This window comes from Palaemon carinicauda, chromosome 2, assembly GCF_036898095.1.
Source record: "Palaemon carinicauda isolate YSFRI2023 chromosome 2, ASM3689809v2, whole genome shotgun sequence".
NCBI lineage: Eukaryota > Metazoa > Arthropoda > Malacostraca > Decapoda > Palaemonidae > Palaemon > Palaemon carinicauda.
Genome location: NC_090726.1, coordinates 110,666,749 through 110,689,248, shown reverse-complemented (window position 1 = coordinate 110,689,248; position 22,500 = coordinate 110,666,749). Strand labels below are relative to the sequence as shown.

The following is a 22,500-nucleotide window of genomic DNA, read 5'->3' as shown; positions in this document are numbered from 1 at the left end:
TAGGCTTCCCTCTTAGTCTTTGGTAGGCTATGCCTGGTTGTGAGGACTATTCCTCTGTGTCTGTGTGAGTATAGAAAAATGTATTTATTCCAACACAGATACAAACCTTCGCTATTTATAATAGGGTATTACTTTCGGCACAGCTGAAAGACGAGCCATGATAATTTTAGTGAGGAATAACTACCCCATCCGCTAGTTAGCGGGTGGAGGGTGGGGTAGACTGGCTACCCTGCTCACTCACACCTTTCGGCTGAGTAACCACTTTACTTTTTGGCTCGGTAGAGGACGAACATGCTGCCCTTCTCTCCCGCAAAGACTTGCCTTGATGATTCTTTATTTTTATTTTTTGTTTTTCTTGTATGTTTTCATTTATCTTACATATATTTGAGTGTATATGTGTATAAATGGAAATATACGTTGTAAGATACTTGTAACTTTAATTGCTGTTGACATTGTATCCAACTGCCTCTGTTGTCAGGGAGTTGTCATTGCCGCCCTTCCCTGCGACTGTTGGTCGGCAGGTTCTAAACACTGCGGCGTGTTTGTTTCATTACAGAATTAAAGTGTATAACAGTTCAGCTCCCATTCGAGGAATTATCTTACAAGGAAGGTGACTTATTCCCCGAATAGTGTATTTTGTGCAAAGGAGCATGAATTGTAATTGATAACAACTTCCTTTTTTTTCACATGTAACAGCGACGTAGAACACAAGGCCGAGGGCTACGGCCGCCCTGTTCGTTATCTTGCGCTCCATGTGCTAGCTCATGAGCTGCCCTCATTACGAGGTAGCATTCGCTGTCAACCTTCAACTTGATGTTCCTCCTCTGAGGGGAACTTCTCTCTCTCTTGCGAGAGAGAGAGAGAGAGAGAGAGAGAGAGAGAGAGAGAGAGAGAGAGAGAGAGAGAGAGAGAGAGAGAGAGAGAGTGATCTTTTTTACGCCAATGCTTTTTTCCCATAGAGCTGGGAGAAAGCTTTACTTAGGCTATGTCCTCTTGAGGGAGGACTTCTCTCTCGTTCGCGAGAGATTTTTACGCCTACGCTTTTTTCCCATAGAGCTGGGAGAAAGCTTGCCTTAGGCGATGTCCTCCTTCGGGAGGACTTCTCTCTTGTTCGCGAGAGAGAGTTCTTACGCCTACGCTTTTTTCCCATAGAGCTGGGAGGAAGCTTGTTTTAGGCGATGTCCTTCTTCAGGAGGACTTCACTCTCGTTCGCGAGAGAGAGATTATTAAGCCTATGCTTTTTTCCCATAGAGCTGGGAGAAAGCTTGTCTTTGGCGATGTCCTCCTCTGGGGGGACTTCTCCCTCGTTCGCGAGTGATATTTTACGCCTACGCTTTATTCCCATAGAGCTGGGAGAAAGCTTATCTTAGGCAATCTCTGTTGGGAGAACTTCCCTCTCGTTCGCGAGAAATAACTTGTAGGAGCTTGCTGATCCACCAGGGGCGGTAGCAGAGCTTTCTCCGAGGAAGGCTATCCCTTCGGGGGAACAAGTCTCTCGTCCTCGAGAGAAGACCGCCTCTGGGCATCAGCGGTCCCCCGTTACGCTTATGGTTCTCCTTCGGGGGCGGAACGAGAGCCTTCTGTTAAGCGACATTCTCCATCGGGAGAACAAACCTCTTATGTGGAGGTGTTATAGGAGTCCTTCGGGACTCCGCTCGAAACCTTCAGGTTTCAGTTACGCTGAACCTTCGGGCTCTCGTAACGGTGGTAACGTTGAGCCTTCGGGAACTTGTGCCATCAATCACGCTGACCTTTCGGGGTCTCGTAACATTAGTTATGCAGAACCCTTGGGCTCTCGTAACTTTAGTCACTCTGACACTTCAGTGTTTTGTGACAGGGAAACTTCGATTTCTCGTTGCGCTGACCCTTCGGGGTCTCGTAACATTAGTTACGCTGAACCCTTGGGGTCTCGTAACATTAGTTACGCTGAACCCTTGGGCTCTCGTAACTTTAATCACTCTAACACTCCGGTGTGTTGTGACAGGGAAACTGCGGTTTCTCGTTACGCTGACCCTTCGGGGTCTCATAACATCAGTTATGTTGAACCCTAGGGCTTTCGTAACTTGAGTCACTGACACTTCGGTGTTTTGTGACAAGGAAACTTCGGTTTCTCGTTACGATGACCCTTCGGGATCTTATAACATTAGTTACGCAGAACCCTTGGGCTCTCGTAACTTTAGTCACTCCGACACTTCGGTGTTTAGTGACAGATAAACTTCAGTTTCTCGTTGCGCTGACCCTTCGGGTTCGCGCAACACAGTTCACGCTGAACTTTCAGGTTCTCGTGACCCGAGTTATTCTTTTTATGACAGAGAGTTTCCAAACTCTCGTTGTGTTGATCGTTCGCGCTCATACAACACAAGCTATCGCGAACCTTCGGGTGAGCGTAGCAGTCAGTAATCTCACCAACCGGAGAGCTCTCACGCGCACGGCCAAATTGGCGCGCACGACCGAATCGACGTGCACGACCGACTTGGCAAGCACGACCGTCTTCGTGCGCAAGCAAAATAGCGATCACGGCGTGCGGGTTCATCCTTAGGCGCGCCATATGCGCGAACATCCTGTTGCTCGCCATGCGCTCGAACATCCTGTGGCGCGCCATGCATGCGAACAACACACTGCGAGCAAGCAACCTTATGTGCACCAGGCGCGCGAACAACCTCATGCGCTCCACGAGCGCGAAAAAGGTGCGCACACGAGCTCCCTTCTGCCTATCTACAGTTCGGCGTAAGAGCGCACGACCAAATTGGCGCACATGCACGACCATTTTGGCGCACGTGATCGGATAGGAGCGCACGATCATATTGGCGCGCGCACACAATCGGATTGGAGCGCACTACCGTATTGGCGCGCGCACACGACCATGTTGGCTCGCACGCACGACCATATTGGCTCGCACGCACGACCATATTGGCTAGCACACACGACCATATTGGCTCGCACGCACGACCAACTTGGCGCGCACGCAATCGGTTGAAGTGCACGAACAACTCTTATGACCCTTCGGGGTCTCACAACGCAGTTCACGCTGAACCTTTGGGTTCTCGTGCCCATAGCCATACTTATATGACAGAGTTTTTCGGACTCTTGTTGCGCGAAGTGTTCACGAGTGCACAAGAGGTTTACTCTCATGACAAGAGTTTTCGAACTCTCGTCCCGTGAATTGTTCGCGCACGCCCATCGTCATCAAGAGTTTTACTCTGATGACAGAGGGATGCCTGCTGCCTAAGGGTTTACGAATCTCTACAGGTAACTATGACACAGTTCCTTTGGGTCCTGGTCACGTAACACGATTCCTGGAATTCTATCAGGAATCAGCGTCAGAGTTCCTGAGGGTTCTCGGCAAAACATCCCTTAAGGTCGTGAGAAAGGAATTCACAAATAGATTCTGAACGCCTAGGTTCTCACCCGAATCTCTCTGTTTCCACGATTCAGAGTTTTCTGAAAACTCTATGGTCGACCTCCCCCCCCCTCTACGAGATGGGTCTTCCAAAGGTGTGACTTGATACGTCACTCTACACTCCCAGCTGATTACTATATCAGCTAGTCTTGTTTCGCCAGCACCGATTCTTTCGTTTTCGAACGAACCACCGTCGTCTTTCCTCCACCTTCCCACTTCGAGTGGTTTGGTTAGCAGATGGAAATGAGCGGGGAATGAAAAATTCTTTACATTGCAGTTCATTTCCCCTGGCAGGCCTTGCCTGATTTAGACGGTAGTTTTCTCACTATCGAGAAAGCGTTAAATGGCAACCCCTTTAGGTAAGCAGTCGATGGCAATTATGTCTGGCCTTTTTGAAGCAAACCCGCACATACGAGGCTTCACCCTTTTTCGGGAGACTCGTTCATGAGAAGTTTTTACAAAACTTCAATGGGTGTTAAAACTTCATGAAGGCCATAAGCCTTCCCGGAGCAGGCACTCTAGCCAAGACAAAACTGCGAGGTTATTGTCTTAAACTCAGTTCTACCGTTTGATGAAGGCAGCCTTCCCCGTCATTGTACTGTGGGTATAACGACTTGCCTTTTCACACCATAGTCTTCCGAGACTTTTCATTCTATCCTTACAGGGTTATTGTTTCGAACAATTATTCCCGAAGGAACATTGTTAGCTAACGTTAAAGAACGATAGCAACAGCGTGGGCATCTTTTCATTACATTACGAACATTTCAAACCCCGCCCACGGGTAAACAGACATCCGTTTCTGTGTAATGAACCCTGGCTTGCCCATCACATAAAGAGGAGGGGTAAACCAAAGGGGGAATGATCACCTCCATTACTGTATATTTTGTTTGAGAACATGTTCGCTCTCATTCAAGAAAATATTTCAGTCAACGATAAAAATTCTTTCGGCAATAATGTTGCGATTCGTCACATATACATTATTCCAGCAACCGGATTCGTTGCAAACGTTTCCTAGAGGCAGAGAATACGCATGCGCTAGCGCAAATGGACAAGTACATATATGCGTGCAAGCGATCTTTCTGCCAATAAGGGCTATCTATATACATCTTCCAATTAGAACTCCGGTCTGTCAAGTTGTATATTTATATCCCTTACTGAAACCAGGTTATTCAGTACATTACTTGGCTACTTTCCTGTAACCAGACATACGGCATTTACGTTCTGCCTCCTTATAGGCATTTTTTCCTTTCCCTCGATCGCAAGTCTTAGTCTCCTACAAAGGCTTTGGCTGGAAACTTCTCATAAGCATATCTGTTCCCTAGTAGAGAACATCTAATGTAAATGCTAGTTTACCGATCGGAGACGGAGAAGTACGAACGTTTTTTTTGTCCTTAGAACGGGAAACCTCCGTTACGAACGTTTCCAACGTTCTCCAACTGAGTTCCAGACACGACTTTTAAGTCGAACTACACATGTATGCTTGTCATGTGCACAGTTCGGTGTTACTACTCCGTAGTAGACTTATGCTCTTTACCCACCCAACTATATATTGAAGATACGTCTCAATCCCCTCTTGGGTTTGGTTGGGTGCGTTCGGTGATTACCGTACAGTCTCTTGTCCGGAAAGCGATCTCTATGGAGATTCGCTATTATAACATAAGCTGTACTGATTAACTGGTTTATCGTTTGGTATCAGTCTTATTTGGCCAACCACACTGGATTAGTGGCAGTTGGAGGGAGAACAGGCTGTTCCCTTTCGTTGCTAGCACGTGCAATTAGTTACACGTCTCAACATCATCTCGAGGTTTGTTTATTGCTATGCACTCCCCCTCCCCCCCCCACACACCTCTGGACAATCCGCGGATGATGGGTGGCAGACGAGAGCTTCTGCAAAGAGGCCTGTCTTTTCGTCTTCCCTCTGAACCTGATGCTCTCTATATTGCATCATAAGAGAGAGAGGGGGGGGGGGGCATATGCCATACCATTCCATCCTCGTCTGTTGGCCCGATTCAGAGAGGTACCAGCATTCACCTCTCTTAGAGAACCATCTAGCAGTACGAAGCCTCAGATGGACAGAGGACAACTAGTTGGCCCCATCTGCTCGCGCCATTCCTGGTATAAGAATGTACTTGCAAAACCACCCAGATAGTGGGCTCCTAGTGTCTTGGAATCATCTTGTATCCAACAGTCTTAACTTTGTGGGGTCCCTGACTGTTGTTATGCTCGCAGCGGCCCTGATCTTCATGCTCCCACTCAACCGTTTCCCAGGCCCTCAAACAAGATGTATTCCAAGATTGATGGGGCGGCCTAGATGTGTCTTATTTTTACCCCCCCCCCCCCCATTTGGTCTGGGGAAAAAGTCCTCAGCCAAGTCAGGATAAGCAGGATCTTATCAACGACTCCAATAGCTTCGCTATGGCATCCCGCAGAATGATTCCCAGACCTTCTGCAGCCCCTGACAGAGCTCCAATAGCTTTGCTATGGCAACCCACAGAATGGTTCCCAGACCTTCTACAGCTCCTGACGGAGTTCCGAGGGATCTTCCTCCACGGCACGATCTTGAAAGCAGCCACATGCTAATGCTTTCCTAAGCTGTAGCTTTGCTTCGACTTCTCGCCTGGGACGATCCTACACCACCCCTCTCAGAGAGGTCTTTCACAACAGGTTACGGAAAAGATGTCTAGGCACCAACAGACACTTTTCAGCGTCGGTTTTCCAGGCAAAGTGTTCGGTCCTTTTGTGACTGATGTCGTGGAAGAGGATTCTCTCCCATCGGTGCCTTTACTTATGCAAGTTTGAGATAACTTGTCCCCCGTCGGAAGACCCCTCTCTATGAACCTTAGGCCCAGCAGCAGATCGCTTCCTTACACGGAAGACGCCCTTTCTACTCACTTGGGCTTTTAACCAAGAGAGTTAGCGTGTTGTATGATCCAACCTCTGATGTCTCCTACCATAGAATACGGGGAGAAGTAATCCTCAGTGGCGTCCCTAAGTGAATTGCCAAGACTCAAATCTGAGTGTGCTGTACCCTGGGTGCAGCCCATTTCGAATAAAGTGTCTTCGTTCGGCAACCGGAAACCCATCAACTGGGGTTTTACCCAGTGAGGAGCCTGTAGGGTTACCTTAAAAGAACGATACCAGCTCGCCCCCGTGAGTCGGCACTGTTGACCAGCACGGGGAATGTCAAAAGGAGGACCTCAAGGATTTCCTTCCCCTCTGGGATCGGAAGGCAATTGAGGTTACTCTTAATCTAGACTCTCCTCCATCTTAAGACCCAGAGCTCGTAACGTCACTGGCGTCGCTACGTCCCTGGCGTTCAAGAAACTACTCTGTGATGCAGATACTTTAAGTGGGCATGTGGAAGCGTCAATCGACCTTCACGACCCACTACCCGCAAAGACGTAACCCACAAGAACATGGAGACCTTTTCCATTGGTCCTGTGGGGGTCGACCAACAAATGGTCTAAACACCTCAGGCTCCTTGATGGACAAGTAGCAGAGGGTTGAGGGCTGAGGCTACCCGGATTAGTCTGGGGTGAATGAGTAAGAATGTCTGGCTCCTTTCTTCCTTTCACCTTCTCCCCTCTGGGGAAAACAGCTCCGCTAGCCTCAGCATAGCTGACCTCACCTCGCTGCATGTAAGACCCATTTCCCTTGTGCCTCCTAAGTATAGAAGAATACTTTGTTACGTCCCCAATACCTTTTAGAGGGAGGGTATTGGGTAAGTCTTTAAGAACAATAGGTTCTGTACTCAAGTTCCTATGTTAAAGACAAACCACACTGTTAGTTCCACTCACACACAAGCTTCTGCAGGCCGCTATCAGTGCATTATCTCATATCGGCACTTGATTTTAGCGAGGGTAGGGTCCCTTCTACTTTCGATCACAGATCGAAATAGAGAGGACCACAGGTCATGACCAAGGCCAGTTGGTGAGGACTTCCTCCCTCCTAAGAGTAAGTCACTCTATTATAAATAGCGAAGATTTGTATCTGTGTCGGAACAAACAACAAATTTGGAAATAATTTCCTAACATACAAACCTGGAGCTATTTATACAAATTGGCCCGCCGCCCTGGCCCCCGAGAAGTCCTGCCATAAAGCAAAGTGGTTACTCAGCCGAGAGATGTGAGTGAGCGGGGTAGTCAGTCTACCCCACCCCCCACCCGCTAACTAGCGGATGGGGTATATCCCTCACTAAAATTATCATGGCTCGTCTTTAAGCTGCACTGAAAGTAATACCCTATTTTTCATAACTCTGACCATCCTTTACATACAGATCTCCCTGGACAATTCTATCCTGTTCGTAATACTAGGCAGGCAGTTAATTCTAATAGCCAGGCCTTCTCCATCACGAGGCTCAATACTACGCAGCACTTAGAAGTTTTATTCCAGCTGTGACCAAGTTGTGGAATGATCTTCCTAATCGGGTGGTTGAATCAGTAGAACTTCAAATGTTCAAAGTTGGAGCAAATGCTTTTTTTGTTGACCAGGCGGACATGAGTCTTTTTATAGTTTATATATGACATACAGTATTTGTTTTGACGTTGTTAATAGTTTATATATGACATGTCTGTTTTGACGTTGTTACTTATTTTAGAATGATTTATTGTTAATTTGTTTTCTTCATTTATTTATTTCCTTCATTTATTTATTTCCTTATTTCCTTTCCTCACTGGGCTATTTTTCTCTGTTGGAGCCCCTGGGCTTATAGCATCTTGCTTTTCCAACTAGGGTTGTAGCTTGGATAGTAATAATAATAATAATAATAATAATAATAATAATAAATAGCTCCAGGTTTGTATGTTAGGAAAAATACAAATTATTTCCAAATTTGTTATATTTATTTAGATTATGAAATGTATATCTCTCTAACTTAATATAAATGGTATTTGCTTTTTGTAAATTGTATGAAAAAGCAATTTCTTTAGTAATATCTTCTTATAGCGGTTGACTTAGAAGAGATTGACATGTTATGTCACCATACCTTTAGTATTTCCTACAGAATTTAATTACTTGTATGATATACTAAGCAGCGAGAATAAGACTCAACAATGATAGTTTTTAACCTATTCCAGCTATCCCGGTTGAAATTTTGTGGCAAACCAAGCACGTACTTATAAAGCTCATGAGTGAAACCTAATTAATGGAAAATCATCTTTACAACCATGCAGATATCCAAACAACTGCAATTTTAATAAAAAGCTGGAAAATATATTTCCTTGATTATTGAAATATGACTAACCCTGTATCCAATTAATTGCACATAAAACTTGTGTGTTTTTATTCCATTATTCAGATGCTAAGTTTCTTTGTATTTTACCAAAAGAAATCATAACTTTCTATGAAACGCTATAAAAGAAGAAAGTTTATTTACAAATTACAATAAGCTAATCCTTCCTGCTGCCATTCAATGTTGAACTCTCGTTAACACACGTATAGTTGCCTTACGTATCTCCGAGGAAATTTTTTTTTCTCTTAATAAACATTTATTGAATTAACAGTGACCATTCGCTGAGGATATACCTTCTGTGACTCTACACTTAGCCAGTGATACTTATTATCAGATAAAGAGGAAGAAAATAATTGGAATAAAATATACTAAATGGCAACCACGAGCGTTTCTAACAAAGTACGATGAATTTTGCAATTTGTTGCATCAGATTTGGTGCCTACTGTACAATATAAGCAGCTGCAAACAGCTGTATAATATAGTAACTTCATAGGAACCCAAATTAATATTACAAAAACAAAAATTAACTTGCTTTATTGCTGGAAGATCCTCTGGAAGGGAGGGGGATGATGCCAGCGATAAATCTGTCTCTTCTTCGACAGTTTTCTTTTCTTCGCCTTCCAAAACCGACACGTCTGTGCTTGCAAGACTCTCTAGGTCAGCATCACCTGATGATATACAACTTTCTTATTGCCTTACATTATTATTCAACCTTAAGTCAAAAAAAAATCAAATAATGGTACGGATGAAGTAGAATGGATTTAACCCTTTTACCCCCAGGCTATTTGGAAATTTTCAACCCTTAACCCCCAGGGGGTTATTTTTTTCCCAGCACATTTTGCAGTATATTTTTTCTAAATTGCTCTAACAGCCTTAATTTTTGTCATAGAGAGGCCAGGTTGGTCTCATTCTCTTGGAAAATGCCTGAATTTTCTCAAAAAATTATCAAAAATATGAAAAAAAAAATTTCTATAGCATTTTTTTTACAAGGACGTACCGGTACGTCCATGGGGGTAAAGGGAAGGGTTTTGTGAAACGTACCATTACGTCCTTTGGGGGTAAAAGGGTTAATAAGAATATAAATGACTGACTGGCAGACTCCACACTTGGTTTAACTAGATCAATTGAGTCGGCTCTTTTAACTAACGAGAGAGAGAGAGAGAGAGAGAGAGAGAGAGAGAGAGAGAGAGAGAGAGAGAGAGAGAGAGAGAGAGAGAGAGAGAGAGAGAGAGAGAGCACTACTCATTAAATATTCATGCAGAAAAATTACAGACATAATATTTACCAACCCATTCATAAGAAACATAAACAGAATGTTTACTTAACATATAAGGCAAGCATGCAAATTATTTACATATTAAAAATGAACTTATAAATTTATATTTCAAAATAATATCCAACGATTATCAAATTGGGGATTTGACTACAGGTATGTATATAAGTTATTAGAAAATACTTATTACAGATCCGGAGAAATAAAGCTGTCACAATAACAAGGGCCCATCAACGCTACGGCTCTCGGTAGTGGTTCATAGAGAGGTGCAAGAAAAAATGTTAGGCTCAAGTGAAGTCTTTCAAGGGCACAATATACTTATTATGAGCAATCATTTCCATGAAAACTAAAGTCTCTGCTTGGAAAAACAAATATAACCAGAAATCACATTTAATTATGGAGATGAACCACTCAAAAAGGACTCAGGACTGAACAAACTAAAAAATATGTCATAAAGCATGAAACTGACAGACGGTTAACATTATCATAAACACAAACAATTTGCACGTCAATAATGAGTTATCCCAATGCTAACTGATACCAATGCTTTTACCGTATAATACAGTCAGCCCTCCCAATTCACAATTTTGATCATTCGGGATACAGACAACTTTATAATCTATTAAATGAAAAATCCCATATTCGCTTTTTCGCAATGAAGATTTTAAGCCAACTGCTCTTCTTTGGACCTGGCACCCTTAGCGGAATTTCCCTTTCCACACAATTTCACGATGACGATTTTGAACCAACTACTTTTCTTTGGACACGCCATCCTTTGTGGAATTTCCCCCTCCACACACCACAACATCCCATCTCTCAATCACTCGGCCTCAGTCTTGCATCGCCTCTCTTTGCATGTACAGTACATCTGGTCCGGTCGTTTTTATGACGAATCATGTTTCATGTAAAAATTAATGTAAAAAACTGTACATATCCAGTGTGCTTATAGTGATTTTAATATAAAATGTGATACGTACATAACACTACCCAACATGCCAAATAATCAACGGCTCAAAGAGTTGCAACATGCTTCAAACTTACTGCGTAGAACTTCATACGTAAATGATTGGTGGTGTTGTACTGGTAAATTTTCTTTTAATTTCTATTTTGTTAGTGTAATCATTGTGTAATACTCTAGTGTTATTGTTATATTAAAACCTTTACAGAACTGTTTACGGCATACCCTATTTTACAATAGTACAGTCAGACCTTGTTAATCGCGGTTACTTACTTCGCTGTTTCAGTTTTTCGAATTCCCCCCAAAAATTAGGTTATTGTTTACCAATCAAGAATTTCTAATAGCTGGCAACCGCATTGGGATGGCCAAAACCAATGCAATACCTATTAAATAAAAATTCTCATAAATATTGCAATAAAATTCAAGCTAGGCAATGATTTCAAATCGCCAGCGCTCCTTTACACTGAGAGCGCTGCGCACCACTATCCTAGCTCTCTCTGTACAGTGTATATCCATTTACTGTGGTAAAAAATTACAGCTTTTTTTTAAATAAACAGGATTTTGATTAAACTGGTGTTTCACTTAACTGTATCCAATAATAATGGATGTAATATTCACATCTTAGTATTGAATTTATAACTAAATACATAGCGAATTATAATCTTATGCATTGTTTACATTCAAATAAGCTGGATAAATCTGCGTAGTTCGTCGTCAACCTATACAGTATTCATTTTCACGATATTATCCCACTGATATGACCATTCACTTCACAGAATTACCTCACTGATGTAAAATATCATGCATATTAGTATGATACCTCCTTCATATTATTATTGCCTTTCACTTATTTTTATATTCTTAATCCTTTTACCAAATCCCTTTCGTACATTTACTTTGTTCTCCCACACATATCTATAATTTATTGTTCCAACTTTTGATTCCCTTTATTTTTTGCGATTTTATTCATCTTCTAATTCATTCGTCATTTTCATCTTATTAATCATTCTAAACGCCTTTCTTATCCCTCATTTCACGTATTCCCATTCCTATTTTTCTTTCCTTCTCACATTCCCGAAATTCATTTATTTCGCTAATTTATTTGATTTAGCGTACATTTGGCTCAGGGAATGTCCTACCGCAAGGCCCATACAATCTGAACGCACGCAGGCACACACGCATGCTACCGCCTCCTAGTCTCATCTCTTTGTCCTATTGTTTCGTCCTTCTCTCTCCCTGGTGTTTCACAACTGTATCCAATATTGATACATGTGATATTCACATTTTAGTACAGTATTGTATTCAAAATTAAAAAAATATATTGAATTATAATCTTATACATTGTTTACATTCAAATTAGCTGATCAACCTTGCCTAGTCCATCATCATCAACCCCAACCTTTATTATTGAGGCATGCTACCCCAGATGCACGATATTTTATAGTTTTTAGCTCTGCGGTGCTTGATTATAAAGCCTCAATAGAGACTTAGCAAAGAAACAAAGATTTCATTTATTACACATAGAGAGAGAGAGAGAGAGAGAGAGAGAGAGAGAGAGAGAGATGCCAGAAAACTTCAAATCATTCATATTCTAGAGAGAGAGAGAGAGAGAGAGAGAGAGAGAGAGAGAGAGAGAGAAATATGAATGATTCTCTCTCTCTCTCTCTCTCTCTCTCTCTCTCTCTCTCTCTCTCTCTCTCTCTCTCTCTCTCTCTCATTAAATATTCTATTTTGTTTCAGAAGCATTATTGTATATTAGAAAATTACTATTATTTAAATAGTTAATTGTGCTTCAATAAAACATTTACAGGGGATCCTCGACTTACGACGTTGATCCATTCTTAAGAAGCGGTGTAACCTGAATTTCAGTGGAAGTCGGAACATCATAAATAAATTACTCTATACGTACTGTACTGTAAAGTATTGTATTACAATTAAGTGTAAAAAATTACATAAAAAAGTATTAGAAAAAGAGCAAGCAATTCCTTACCAATTGAATTAAAGTAAATATTAATAAAAAAAAGAGAACAATTCCTTACCTTATTCCCATGGTTACCTTGCACACTGGAAGGGATGTTGCAAGGGATGGAGAGACAGGTTTTTGTGGAGAGGAAGTTGCAGAAGATGCTGGAGAAACTGTGGCATGTGAGTTAGGATTCTCTAGAAGAGAGACAGAGGCTGGGGCAGGTGAGTCTGGAGTTGAGGCAGAACCTACAGAAGGTGATGGCGAAACTGGAGTAGTAAAGGCAGCGGAGGAAGAGGGTAGAGGCTCTGTAGCAACAGAGGCAGCCGAGGTAGAGGGTAGAGGCTCTGTAGCAATAAGGGCAGTGGAGGTAGAGGATAGAGGCTCTGTTGCTGGCAAATCTGGAGTAGTAGAGGCAGCTGAGGTAGAGGGTGCAGGTGTCTCTACTTTCTTAAAAAACTGCTCCAGGTTAGACTGGACAGACAGGATACTCTTCTCATCCAAGATCTCTTGTAACACTGCAGTAAATCCATGATGCCTCTGGAAACCCTAGTGAACCTGTCCATGTTAGGATCCTGAGCCTCAAAAGTTGCCAACACTTGCTGTATCTCAGCAAAACCTTTTGACAACCCCTGCCTTGTGAAAGCCTTAGCCTCTGGGGTGGGGGTTTCTTCTATGATCTGCTTCTCCAGTTGTATCAGGTCCCCAGCAGATAACTCCTCTCCATGAGATTCCAGCAGCTCTGTAACATCATCAACCTCCATATCCAGATCGATTTCCCTACTCAGGGCAACAATGTTCTTGATAACATGGTAAACTGTGTCCTCAAACCCCTAGATATCATTCACAAATTAAGGCCATAGTTTCCTCCAAACACCATTCATGTTTGTAAACTTCACCTCCTCCCAGGAATCAGCAATGTTCTTCACAGCATCAAGGACGTTGTAGGACTTCCAAAAGTCCTTCAGAGTCAAGTCTGTCTTTGTTTCAGTTGCCTGTAATGCCATAGCCATTGTCCTTCGGAGGTAGTAGACCTTGAACGATGCAATCACTCCTTGGTCCATAGGCTGTAAAAGGGCCGTTGTATTAGGTGGAAGGTAAACAATCTTGACATTAGGGTAAAAGTCTCCCAGCTGGGCAGTGGGGCCAAGTGCATTGTCCAGCACTAGCAACACCTTAAAGGGGATACCCTTTTTGGTGCAATACTGCTCCACACTAGGCACAAAATGGTTGATAAACCAATCCTCAAACACAGCAAGTGTCACTCATGCCTTCTTATTTGTCTTCCAAATGACTGAGTTGACTCTTCCAAATGCCCTTGAGTGCCCTTGGATTTTCAGCCTGATACATCAGCAATAGCTTCAGTTTGAAGATGCCAGCAGCATTTCCCCCAGTAAGTAAAGTTAGCCTCTCCTTGCTGGCTTTATGACCGGGTGCTGACTTCTCCTCCTTTGCAATGCACGTGCGGTTAGGCATACGCTTCCAAAATAAACCTGTCTCATCCACATTGAACACTTGATAAGCAGAATAACCCCCTCCCCTGATTATCTCAGCCAACCCTTTAGGAAATTCACTTGCTGCTTTCTCACCCCCACTAGTAGCTTCACCTTGCACTTTAAGGTTGTGGTAATTGGCCCGAGCCTTAAATAGCTTAAACCAACCCCTACTAGCCGAAAACTCTTCACTTTCACTTTCTTCCCCCCTTTCTTTTTTCAATGCTTCAAACAATCTTTTCGGCTTTTCCTGAATCACCATAAGGCTCACCGGAATATGCCGTTGATTTTGATCTTCCAACCAAACCAAAGCACCAATAATCTTTCCATTTCAATAATTAAACCACTACGGTGCTTAGTTATCACTGTTGATTTCATAGGAGCAGATCCTTTCACTTGTTCAATGATGCGCTCTTTATCCTTAACCCTTTTACCCCCAAAGGACGTACTGGTACGTTTCACAAAACTCATCCCTTTACCCCCATGGACGTACCGGTACGTCCTTGCTAAAAAAATGCTATTTGAATTTTTTTTTCATATTTTTGATAATTTTTTGAGAAAATTCAGACATTTCCAAGAGAATGAGACCAACCTGACCTCTCTATGACGAAAATTAAGGCTGTTAGAGCAATTTGAAAAAAATATACTGCAAAATGTGCTTGAAAAAAAATAACCCCTGGGGGTTAAGGGTTGGAAATTTCCAAATAGCCTGGGGGTAAAAGGGTTAAGAATGGTAGCCACTGTCGAACGACTAAGGCCAAGCGACCGGCCAATGTTCGTTGGCGTTTCACCGTTTTTAGATCGCTTAATCGCTTAATAATGTCTAATTTCACTTCCATGGTGATGGCCTTTCTTTTCTTTGATGCTCTACCATCAGAAGAATCTACCTTACGCTTTGGAGCCATAACGAAGGGCAAATAGTTAAAAAAGATGATCAAACACGTGAGAGAACTGGCGTACACAACCAAAATGGCGTATCACTGAAACCGAGTGACGCGACTGATGCTGTCTTCTTCGCCCACAACCGAAACAAAGCGTATTCATCCGCTGCACGCTAAAAACTAGATCGCAATTGTTTACGTCGCTTATGATGCTAACGGCGTAAGACGGAACGACGCTTAATATTATTATTTTTTATATCCGTAACCTCGAAACAGTGTAAGTCGGGACTGTCGTAACCCGAGGACTTACTATATGTGCTTTTGTTTTAAATTTTGGTTGTATTTTATCAAGCTAAGTATTTTGGGTGCCGTGATCAAATCAGCTGATATGATCACTTGTTTCGGACAACTAAGAATGTTTATATTATTTGCCAAGAGATGGCGGTAGTGGTGGTTGTCCAAAACCTTAAATTTGCAGGTTATTGGTACCTACAATATGGTATACAGGAAAACAATGATGCCAAAAAGGTTAAAAATTACAAAAAAACCTAATTCAATAAAATTGAAATTAAAAACAATCAAAATGAACACTGCCATTTGAACTATTAAAAAGTTTAAAAAATTCATCAGGACACCATAGTCTCGGGGTTAGTCTTCGTTGCTTTCGTTTGAACTACTAGCACGGTAGTACTGTCATCGTCCACCGTTTTGTCTACATTGTTTGAAATGCTTTTGCTGTATACTTAGAAATCCAATATAAATTAAATAAAGATGATTTTATATGATACTTCTGCTAAACACGCCACTTAAAACCCAATTCATTGCTTAGTTTACGTTCCATCGCTGATCATAACGAACAAACGAGCGCATTGACACATCTGTGTATAGGTTAGAAATTCAACATAATTGAAATAAGAGCGATTTTATGTCCTGTTTTTCTTAAAACCGGTGCCTAAAACAGAAAAATATTTGTTTACGTTTCATCGCCGATCAGGACGAACAAACGAACGCATTTACACATGCAAGTGATAACCAATGATACTAAGAGCTTTTAGTAAAGATGTTATTATGAATAAAGATTATGTGATAAAATATTTATAAACCAAGTGTAGTAACAGGCTGGCCTTGAAATGGCCGTCTGCCCATCACATGGAGTATATGATAAAAACGCTTTTTTTTAAAGGAAATTTTGGGGTTCGCCGAGTACATGGGGTCGTCCTTTACACGGTAATATAAGGTGTGTGTTTTATTAAAGCTCAATTAACTATTTAAATAATCATAATTTTCTAGAATTGAATAATGCTTTCGAAAGGAAATCGAGAGAGAGAGAGAGAGAGAGAGAGAGAGAGAGAGAGAGAGAGAGAGAGAGATCAGTTGTTGAAAAATGATCGAATGCAGTTTTTGTTTATTTATTTAAAACAAACAAACATCATTGAGATATTTAAGTTTTTAGTCTATTAAATAACCTGTATTTCTGTTTAAGAAAGCATAGATAACATACTGTGCAAGAAACAACACATAAGTTGCATCATGCTTCTAGAGTAGCGTCGTAGGCTACAGACGTCTGAGCAAAAACCCTGAACATTTACAGTAAGTGCAGTTAAGCTGTACTGTAGTAATATTACTGTTCATATATTACAGTAATATAAATTACAGTATAAGTGAGTATTAGGTTACAGTACAGTATTACTAGATAGGAATAACTTTTGCTATACACAACAGTAAGGGGATGATGACTCGGTAAACTTTACCTTAGCACAATAATGTACCTGTAACCTTACTGTGTCCAGTATATAGAGTACATGTGTGCAAACGTTCTATAAACTGTACATATGATTATAAACTGTTACAGAAGCCAAATTAAAACTTTTAGGCAGTATTTACTGTGTTAATCATCAGCTCTGGCACCCGCTTGTGGCAAGGAGCAGTGACTTTTTAGGTTAGGAGCTAGCCCACACTAGTGTAACTTTTATTCGCGAATTTTCGCTTATTACGGTTGTCTCTGAAACCTATCGCGATAATTGAGGTCTGACTTTAATAAAGATATAGGCTACACGTACGGTGAGTTTGAACGGTGCGAGTTGACCTGCCAAAAAATACGAACACTTTCGAGTGTTACATTGGCTAATTAAGCTGTACTGTAAAGATAGTACTGTACATATATTACAGTAATATACACTACAATATCAGCGAGTGTTATATCTGATAGGAACTACAGTGTTTTGTTCTTGTAAGTGTCTTGATGAATAGTGTTACTGCATGTGTACTATACCATAGTCTCAATGTGTACAGTACAGTGGTACCTCTACATACGAATTTAATCCGTTCCACAACCGACTTCGGATGTAGAAAATGTTCGGATGTCGAAACGAATTTTCCCATAAGAATACATTGAAATAGGATTAATCCGTGGGTGAGCCCAAAAACCTATGATAACTTCTTAATAAACTACTACACATAATTTCCCATGAGAATAATGCACACTAAATTAGATAATAGACATGTAAAAAAGAAGAATTATCAAAAAATGATAAATAAGAAACGGGTTTTTAGCGTCACTTTACCTTAAAAACTCCAGCGCAGGTGTTGTTGGTCTTGCTACGCAGAGAGGAGACGGACGGGCGGCGAGGAGGTAGAGAGGTTAACTACGATAAACGTACACTACCGTAACTCATTCTAACTTACACTAAGTGAACTTTAACATACTTAGCTTATTTTTTTTTATTCTTATATTTTATATTCTTTTTTACATTTTCTTTTTTTCTTTTTGATGATCAATTTTAATCACTTTCACTCTACACTTAAAATTGATTGAATTTTTTTCTCTTCACTCTTTGCTGTTTTCTTTGAACCACTTCCTTCCTCTTCATCACGAGTTCGCTTCGTAGTTTTTTTAAAGAAGCTATCGATAGAAAGTTGCTTGGTACAGCTTTTCAGAATGTTTCAAAAATAAGTTAGGGAGACATCATCAAACTGCGCAACTACAGGACAAACCTGCAATTTCTTTGGATGGTATTTGTCGATGAAGTCAACCACGTCTTGATATTTTCCTAACACCTCTTTTATTTGCGCCGAACCTATTGCAAGTTCACTCATATGGACGCCACGCTCATACTTTTCAATAATTTCTTGCTTTACTTCTAAAGAAAGCATTCCCTTATTCCTTTTCTCACCACTACCACTACCACTTGCGAAACTAGCCTTTTAGGACCCATGATTTACGTAAAATACCGTAAAAGGATGAACGTAAAAAATCACGATTAAAACACAGATAATAGCAGAACGCACAGGGCACAACCACACAAAGCCGAGAGAACAGAGGAATGTCCCAAGACACGCTAATTGAGGGTCCCTCCGAGGTCGAAGTGCTGCCTTCTATCGGCGGATATAAAAAACACATCAGGCGCTATGAGCACCGACTACGCGTACGAGTATTGTTTACTTTGGGTGTCGAAAAAAAAATTTGGGTGTAGAGTAGAAACGTGTTCAAATTGTACTTCGCGTGTCGAAAAATTTGGATACAACCGGTACGACGAAAATTGCTTACTTCGTGTGTCGAAATAAAATTTGGGTGTAGTCAAAAATTTGCTCGAATTTTACTTCGGATGTTGGAAAATTCGGATGTAGATACATTCGGATGTAGAGGTTCCACTGTACTTGGTAAAAGAGTGTACATTTACAGTAAACTTACTGAAATGTGATCATACAGTAATACAATCTTCTACTGTAAAACCAATATTAGGCAGTAATTGAGTGTGTTAATCAACCGCACATAGGCAATGTGCAGTGAGTTGTTAAGTTAGGAGTTAACACTAGGTCAGCAGGTATTCACGGATTCTCACTTTTCGTGCCGGTCTCTGTTACTTAACCCCAACGAATAGGGAGGGCTAACTCTACTTTCAATGTTTCCTAGTAGTAGGTTGGCTAGGACACCAATCATCCCATGAAATACTATCGTTAGATAGTTATTGGGGCCTTTGACTGGGCACACAGTACTTTATTGGATCCTTTTCTCTGGTTACGGCTTATGGTCCCCTTGCCTACACATAAACCTAATAGTCTGGCCTTTTCTTATTCCTGATCTAGATATTAATCTTTGGCACCGTCGTTCAATTAGTTTATTATGCATGTTGCCTAAGATTTTTCATAATTCTGACCATTCTTTACATTAAGATCTTCCTGCACAATTCTATCCTGTTCGTAATACTAGGCAGGCAGTTGATTCTAATAGCCAGGCCTTCTCCATCATAAGGTTCAATCGGGTAGTTGAATCAGTAGAACTTCAAAAGTTCAAAGTTGCAGCAAATGTTTTCATATTTTCAGGCTGACATAAGTCTTTTTTTAGTTTATATATGACATATCTTTTTTGACGTTATTACTGTTTGTAGAATGATTTATTGTTAATTTTTTCTCATCATTTATTCATATACTTATTTCCTTTCCTCACTGGGCTATTTTCCCAGTTTGAGCCTTTGGGCTTATAGCATCTTGCTTTTCCAACTAGGATTGTAGCTTCGCTAGTAATACACCTGACTACAATAAGATTACCAACAATTCTTCTCTGCTCAAGGGAGTTAACTACTATATTGTAATTGTTCAGTGGCTACTTTCCTCTTGGTAAGGGTAGAAGAGACTCTTTAGCTATGGTAAGCAGCTCTTCTGTGAGAAGGACACTGCAAAATCAAACCATTGTTCTCTGGTCTTGGGTAGTGTCATAGTCTCTGTACCCTGGTTTTCCACAGTCTTGGGGTTGAGTTCTCTTGCCTGAGGGTACACTAGGCACACTATTCTATGTTATTTCTCTTTATTTTTTTTTTTTTAAGTTTTTATAGTTGAAACCCTTGGGCTTATAGTATCCTGCTTTTCCAACTAGGGTTGCAGCTTAGCAAGTAATAATAATAAGAATTAAAGATAAAAACATCCTGCGAATAGCAGTGTGACTGCTCTTCTGCAATAGATATTACAATATATAATCAAATCCCACAAATACTTGAAATACATGTCACTCTAACGAAATAAAGGGCTTCCCAACAAACAGTAAAATCTGTGAATGCTATACCAACAATTTTTAAGGGCCACATGTGCCTGAATTGACTCTCAAAACATTGTACTTTATTTCTTTATCCTCAACTTTTAAGATAAAAGAGGAAAAAGGAAAAATAATTTCTTCTTACATAATGCATACTGTAACAAGATTATATTTTAACATTCACAAGCAATTCTCCAATCAATATCAACACCATCTTAACAATTAAACACTATATTACCTTGTCTAATGAATTTCTGTACAGTACTATTTCAGCAGAGGTAAGCTTAGTTTTAAATTTTTTAACAAAAGTCATTAACATGGGAAAATTCTTCCCTCTCATTTCTTCATCATCATTTCAATACCACTGTATTACCCATGAAACTTTATTACAGTAGTTAAATATGTCTGGGATTATACTCATTAACTACGACAAGGCTATACAGTAATTAACAATTATGTAACAATTATTGGTTGCCAAAATCATATTACTAATATAATAATACAGTACTGTATTTGGGTACCAAAAGGTTACAATTTATAGCACCTCTACAAGAGGACCCAGTAGCGGATCCCTCTCTTCAACCCAATTTCCCAAATAGGAGACACAATTGAGCTGAGCACCATGCACACATATTGAATTTCTTCAACATATTTATTTCAGGTAGTGCTTTATCAATACCCTTTGCCCAAACAAACCGGCAATACACTGGATATCCTGAAGTTGCATATTAGCAGATGCCAAAGGAAACAATTTTTATCACATCATGAGTTCATGGATGGGGAGTGGACAAGTGTTTTTAACCTGTTAAGCGTCACCCACATGATAAACCGTTCACCAGGATCTACTCGGTACCGCCTTCAACTGCATATTCCGTTCATGACTTTAATTGCCCTTTTCAAGCCGTCAGTCTCGTGATATTACGTTTACTCGTATAGTAAGTATAGGATCACTACTTGGCAACACTCTCAGCATATGGGGGCTGTAAATAGAAACTTTTATGATGTCTGGCAACTATTTTTCTGAAGGTAACTTGATGTTAGAAAACTGGTCTGGTTTCCTATCAGTGCACTTCGGCCATTCATGCGGAGGTGGTTGTTTGTTGTTCCTTTTGTAATGAACGGTCTAAAGAGGAAGGTTATTTCTTTAGATGAAATAAATGATATTCTTGTTGAGGAATTTGATAATGATAACCTGTTTGATAATGAGAGCACTAGTTCTGAATCCTCCAGTGATAAGTATATTGAAGAAACAAAGTTTTCTTTCGATGCCGAGAAGCGAAAATGACTTCTTATTACCGAATGACTGGACAACGAGATTTCACAAATTATATAGGAAAGGAAATGCACAGAGAGAGAGAGAGAGAGAGAGAGAGAGAGAGAGAGGGAGAGAGAGGGAGAGAGAGGGAGAGAGAGGGAGAGAGAGGGAGAGAGAGGGAGAGAGGGAGAGAGAGAGAGAGAGAGAGAGAGAGAGAGAGAGAGGGAGAGGGAGAGGGAGAGAGAGAGAGAGAGAGAGAGAGAGAGAGAGAGAGAGAGAGAGAGGGGGAGTGGTTTATCCCTTTGCTTTTGTTGCTTATCCTGGCGTAAGATTTACGATTGAAGATAAAAAGAACCCATTAGAATATTCAGTATTATGTAGCCATTTGAAATAAAATAATAGTAGTATTGTTTTTTTTACTCTACCATTTGATTAATATCCCTACTTTTAACTATAAATACGAATTATAAGCATAAAGAAATGATATTAACTTTGAAAAATTATCATTAGTGAAATGACCGCTCAGGGCAAAAAAAAGCGTTAAGGGTACGTTAGCGGCAACCTGGTCCAGGGGGGACGCTTAACAGGTTAATGAGAGGTTATGAGACACAGACAGACCCTGTAGAAAGGGATTTGTTTGTCTAGGTGTTTTATAACAAATTACTTTTACTGATGAAGTGGATCTTTACCAACATACTTTCAGGACAGACACTGGACAGGGTCACCGCAGTTTAGGCTGTAAAGCAGATATGGAGATGGTCCAGGTCTCAGGAGAGGCTTTTCCTTTTTGGCCAGCAAGAGAACACCTCAAGTCAGTGTCAGGAGACAGCCAGGAGTGAAGGTGAGAAACTCATGAAGAATACTACAAGTTCACTGACTTTTACTCCCAAGGCTAAGGTTATTAGAATTAAGTCCTGAAAAAGCTCTTTTAGAGTAACATGAGAATTATCTTAAGAAAATATCAAGAATTCTATCAAATGCACAGGACACAAGAACTCATACTGTTCGTACGAACAGT

At 40.8% G+C, this 22,500-nt stretch overlaps 1 protein-coding gene across 14 annotated transcripts in view; it reads right to left on the bottom strand.

The window, feature by feature from the left end:
• LOC137626304 (uncharacterized) overlaps positions 1 to 22,500 on the bottom strand; it is a 455,153-nt gene that overhangs the window by 299,455 nt on the left and 133,198 nt on the right. For all 14 annotated transcript variants that reach the window (XM_068357415.1, XM_068357417.1, XM_068357404.1 and 11 more), the window contains one exon: positions 9,163 to 9,298. In XM_068357415.1, coding sequence (XP_068213516.1) covers positions 9,163 to 9,298 — 136 coding nt within the window. The remainder of the gene's footprint in view (positions 1 to 9,162; positions 9,299 to 22,500) is intronic.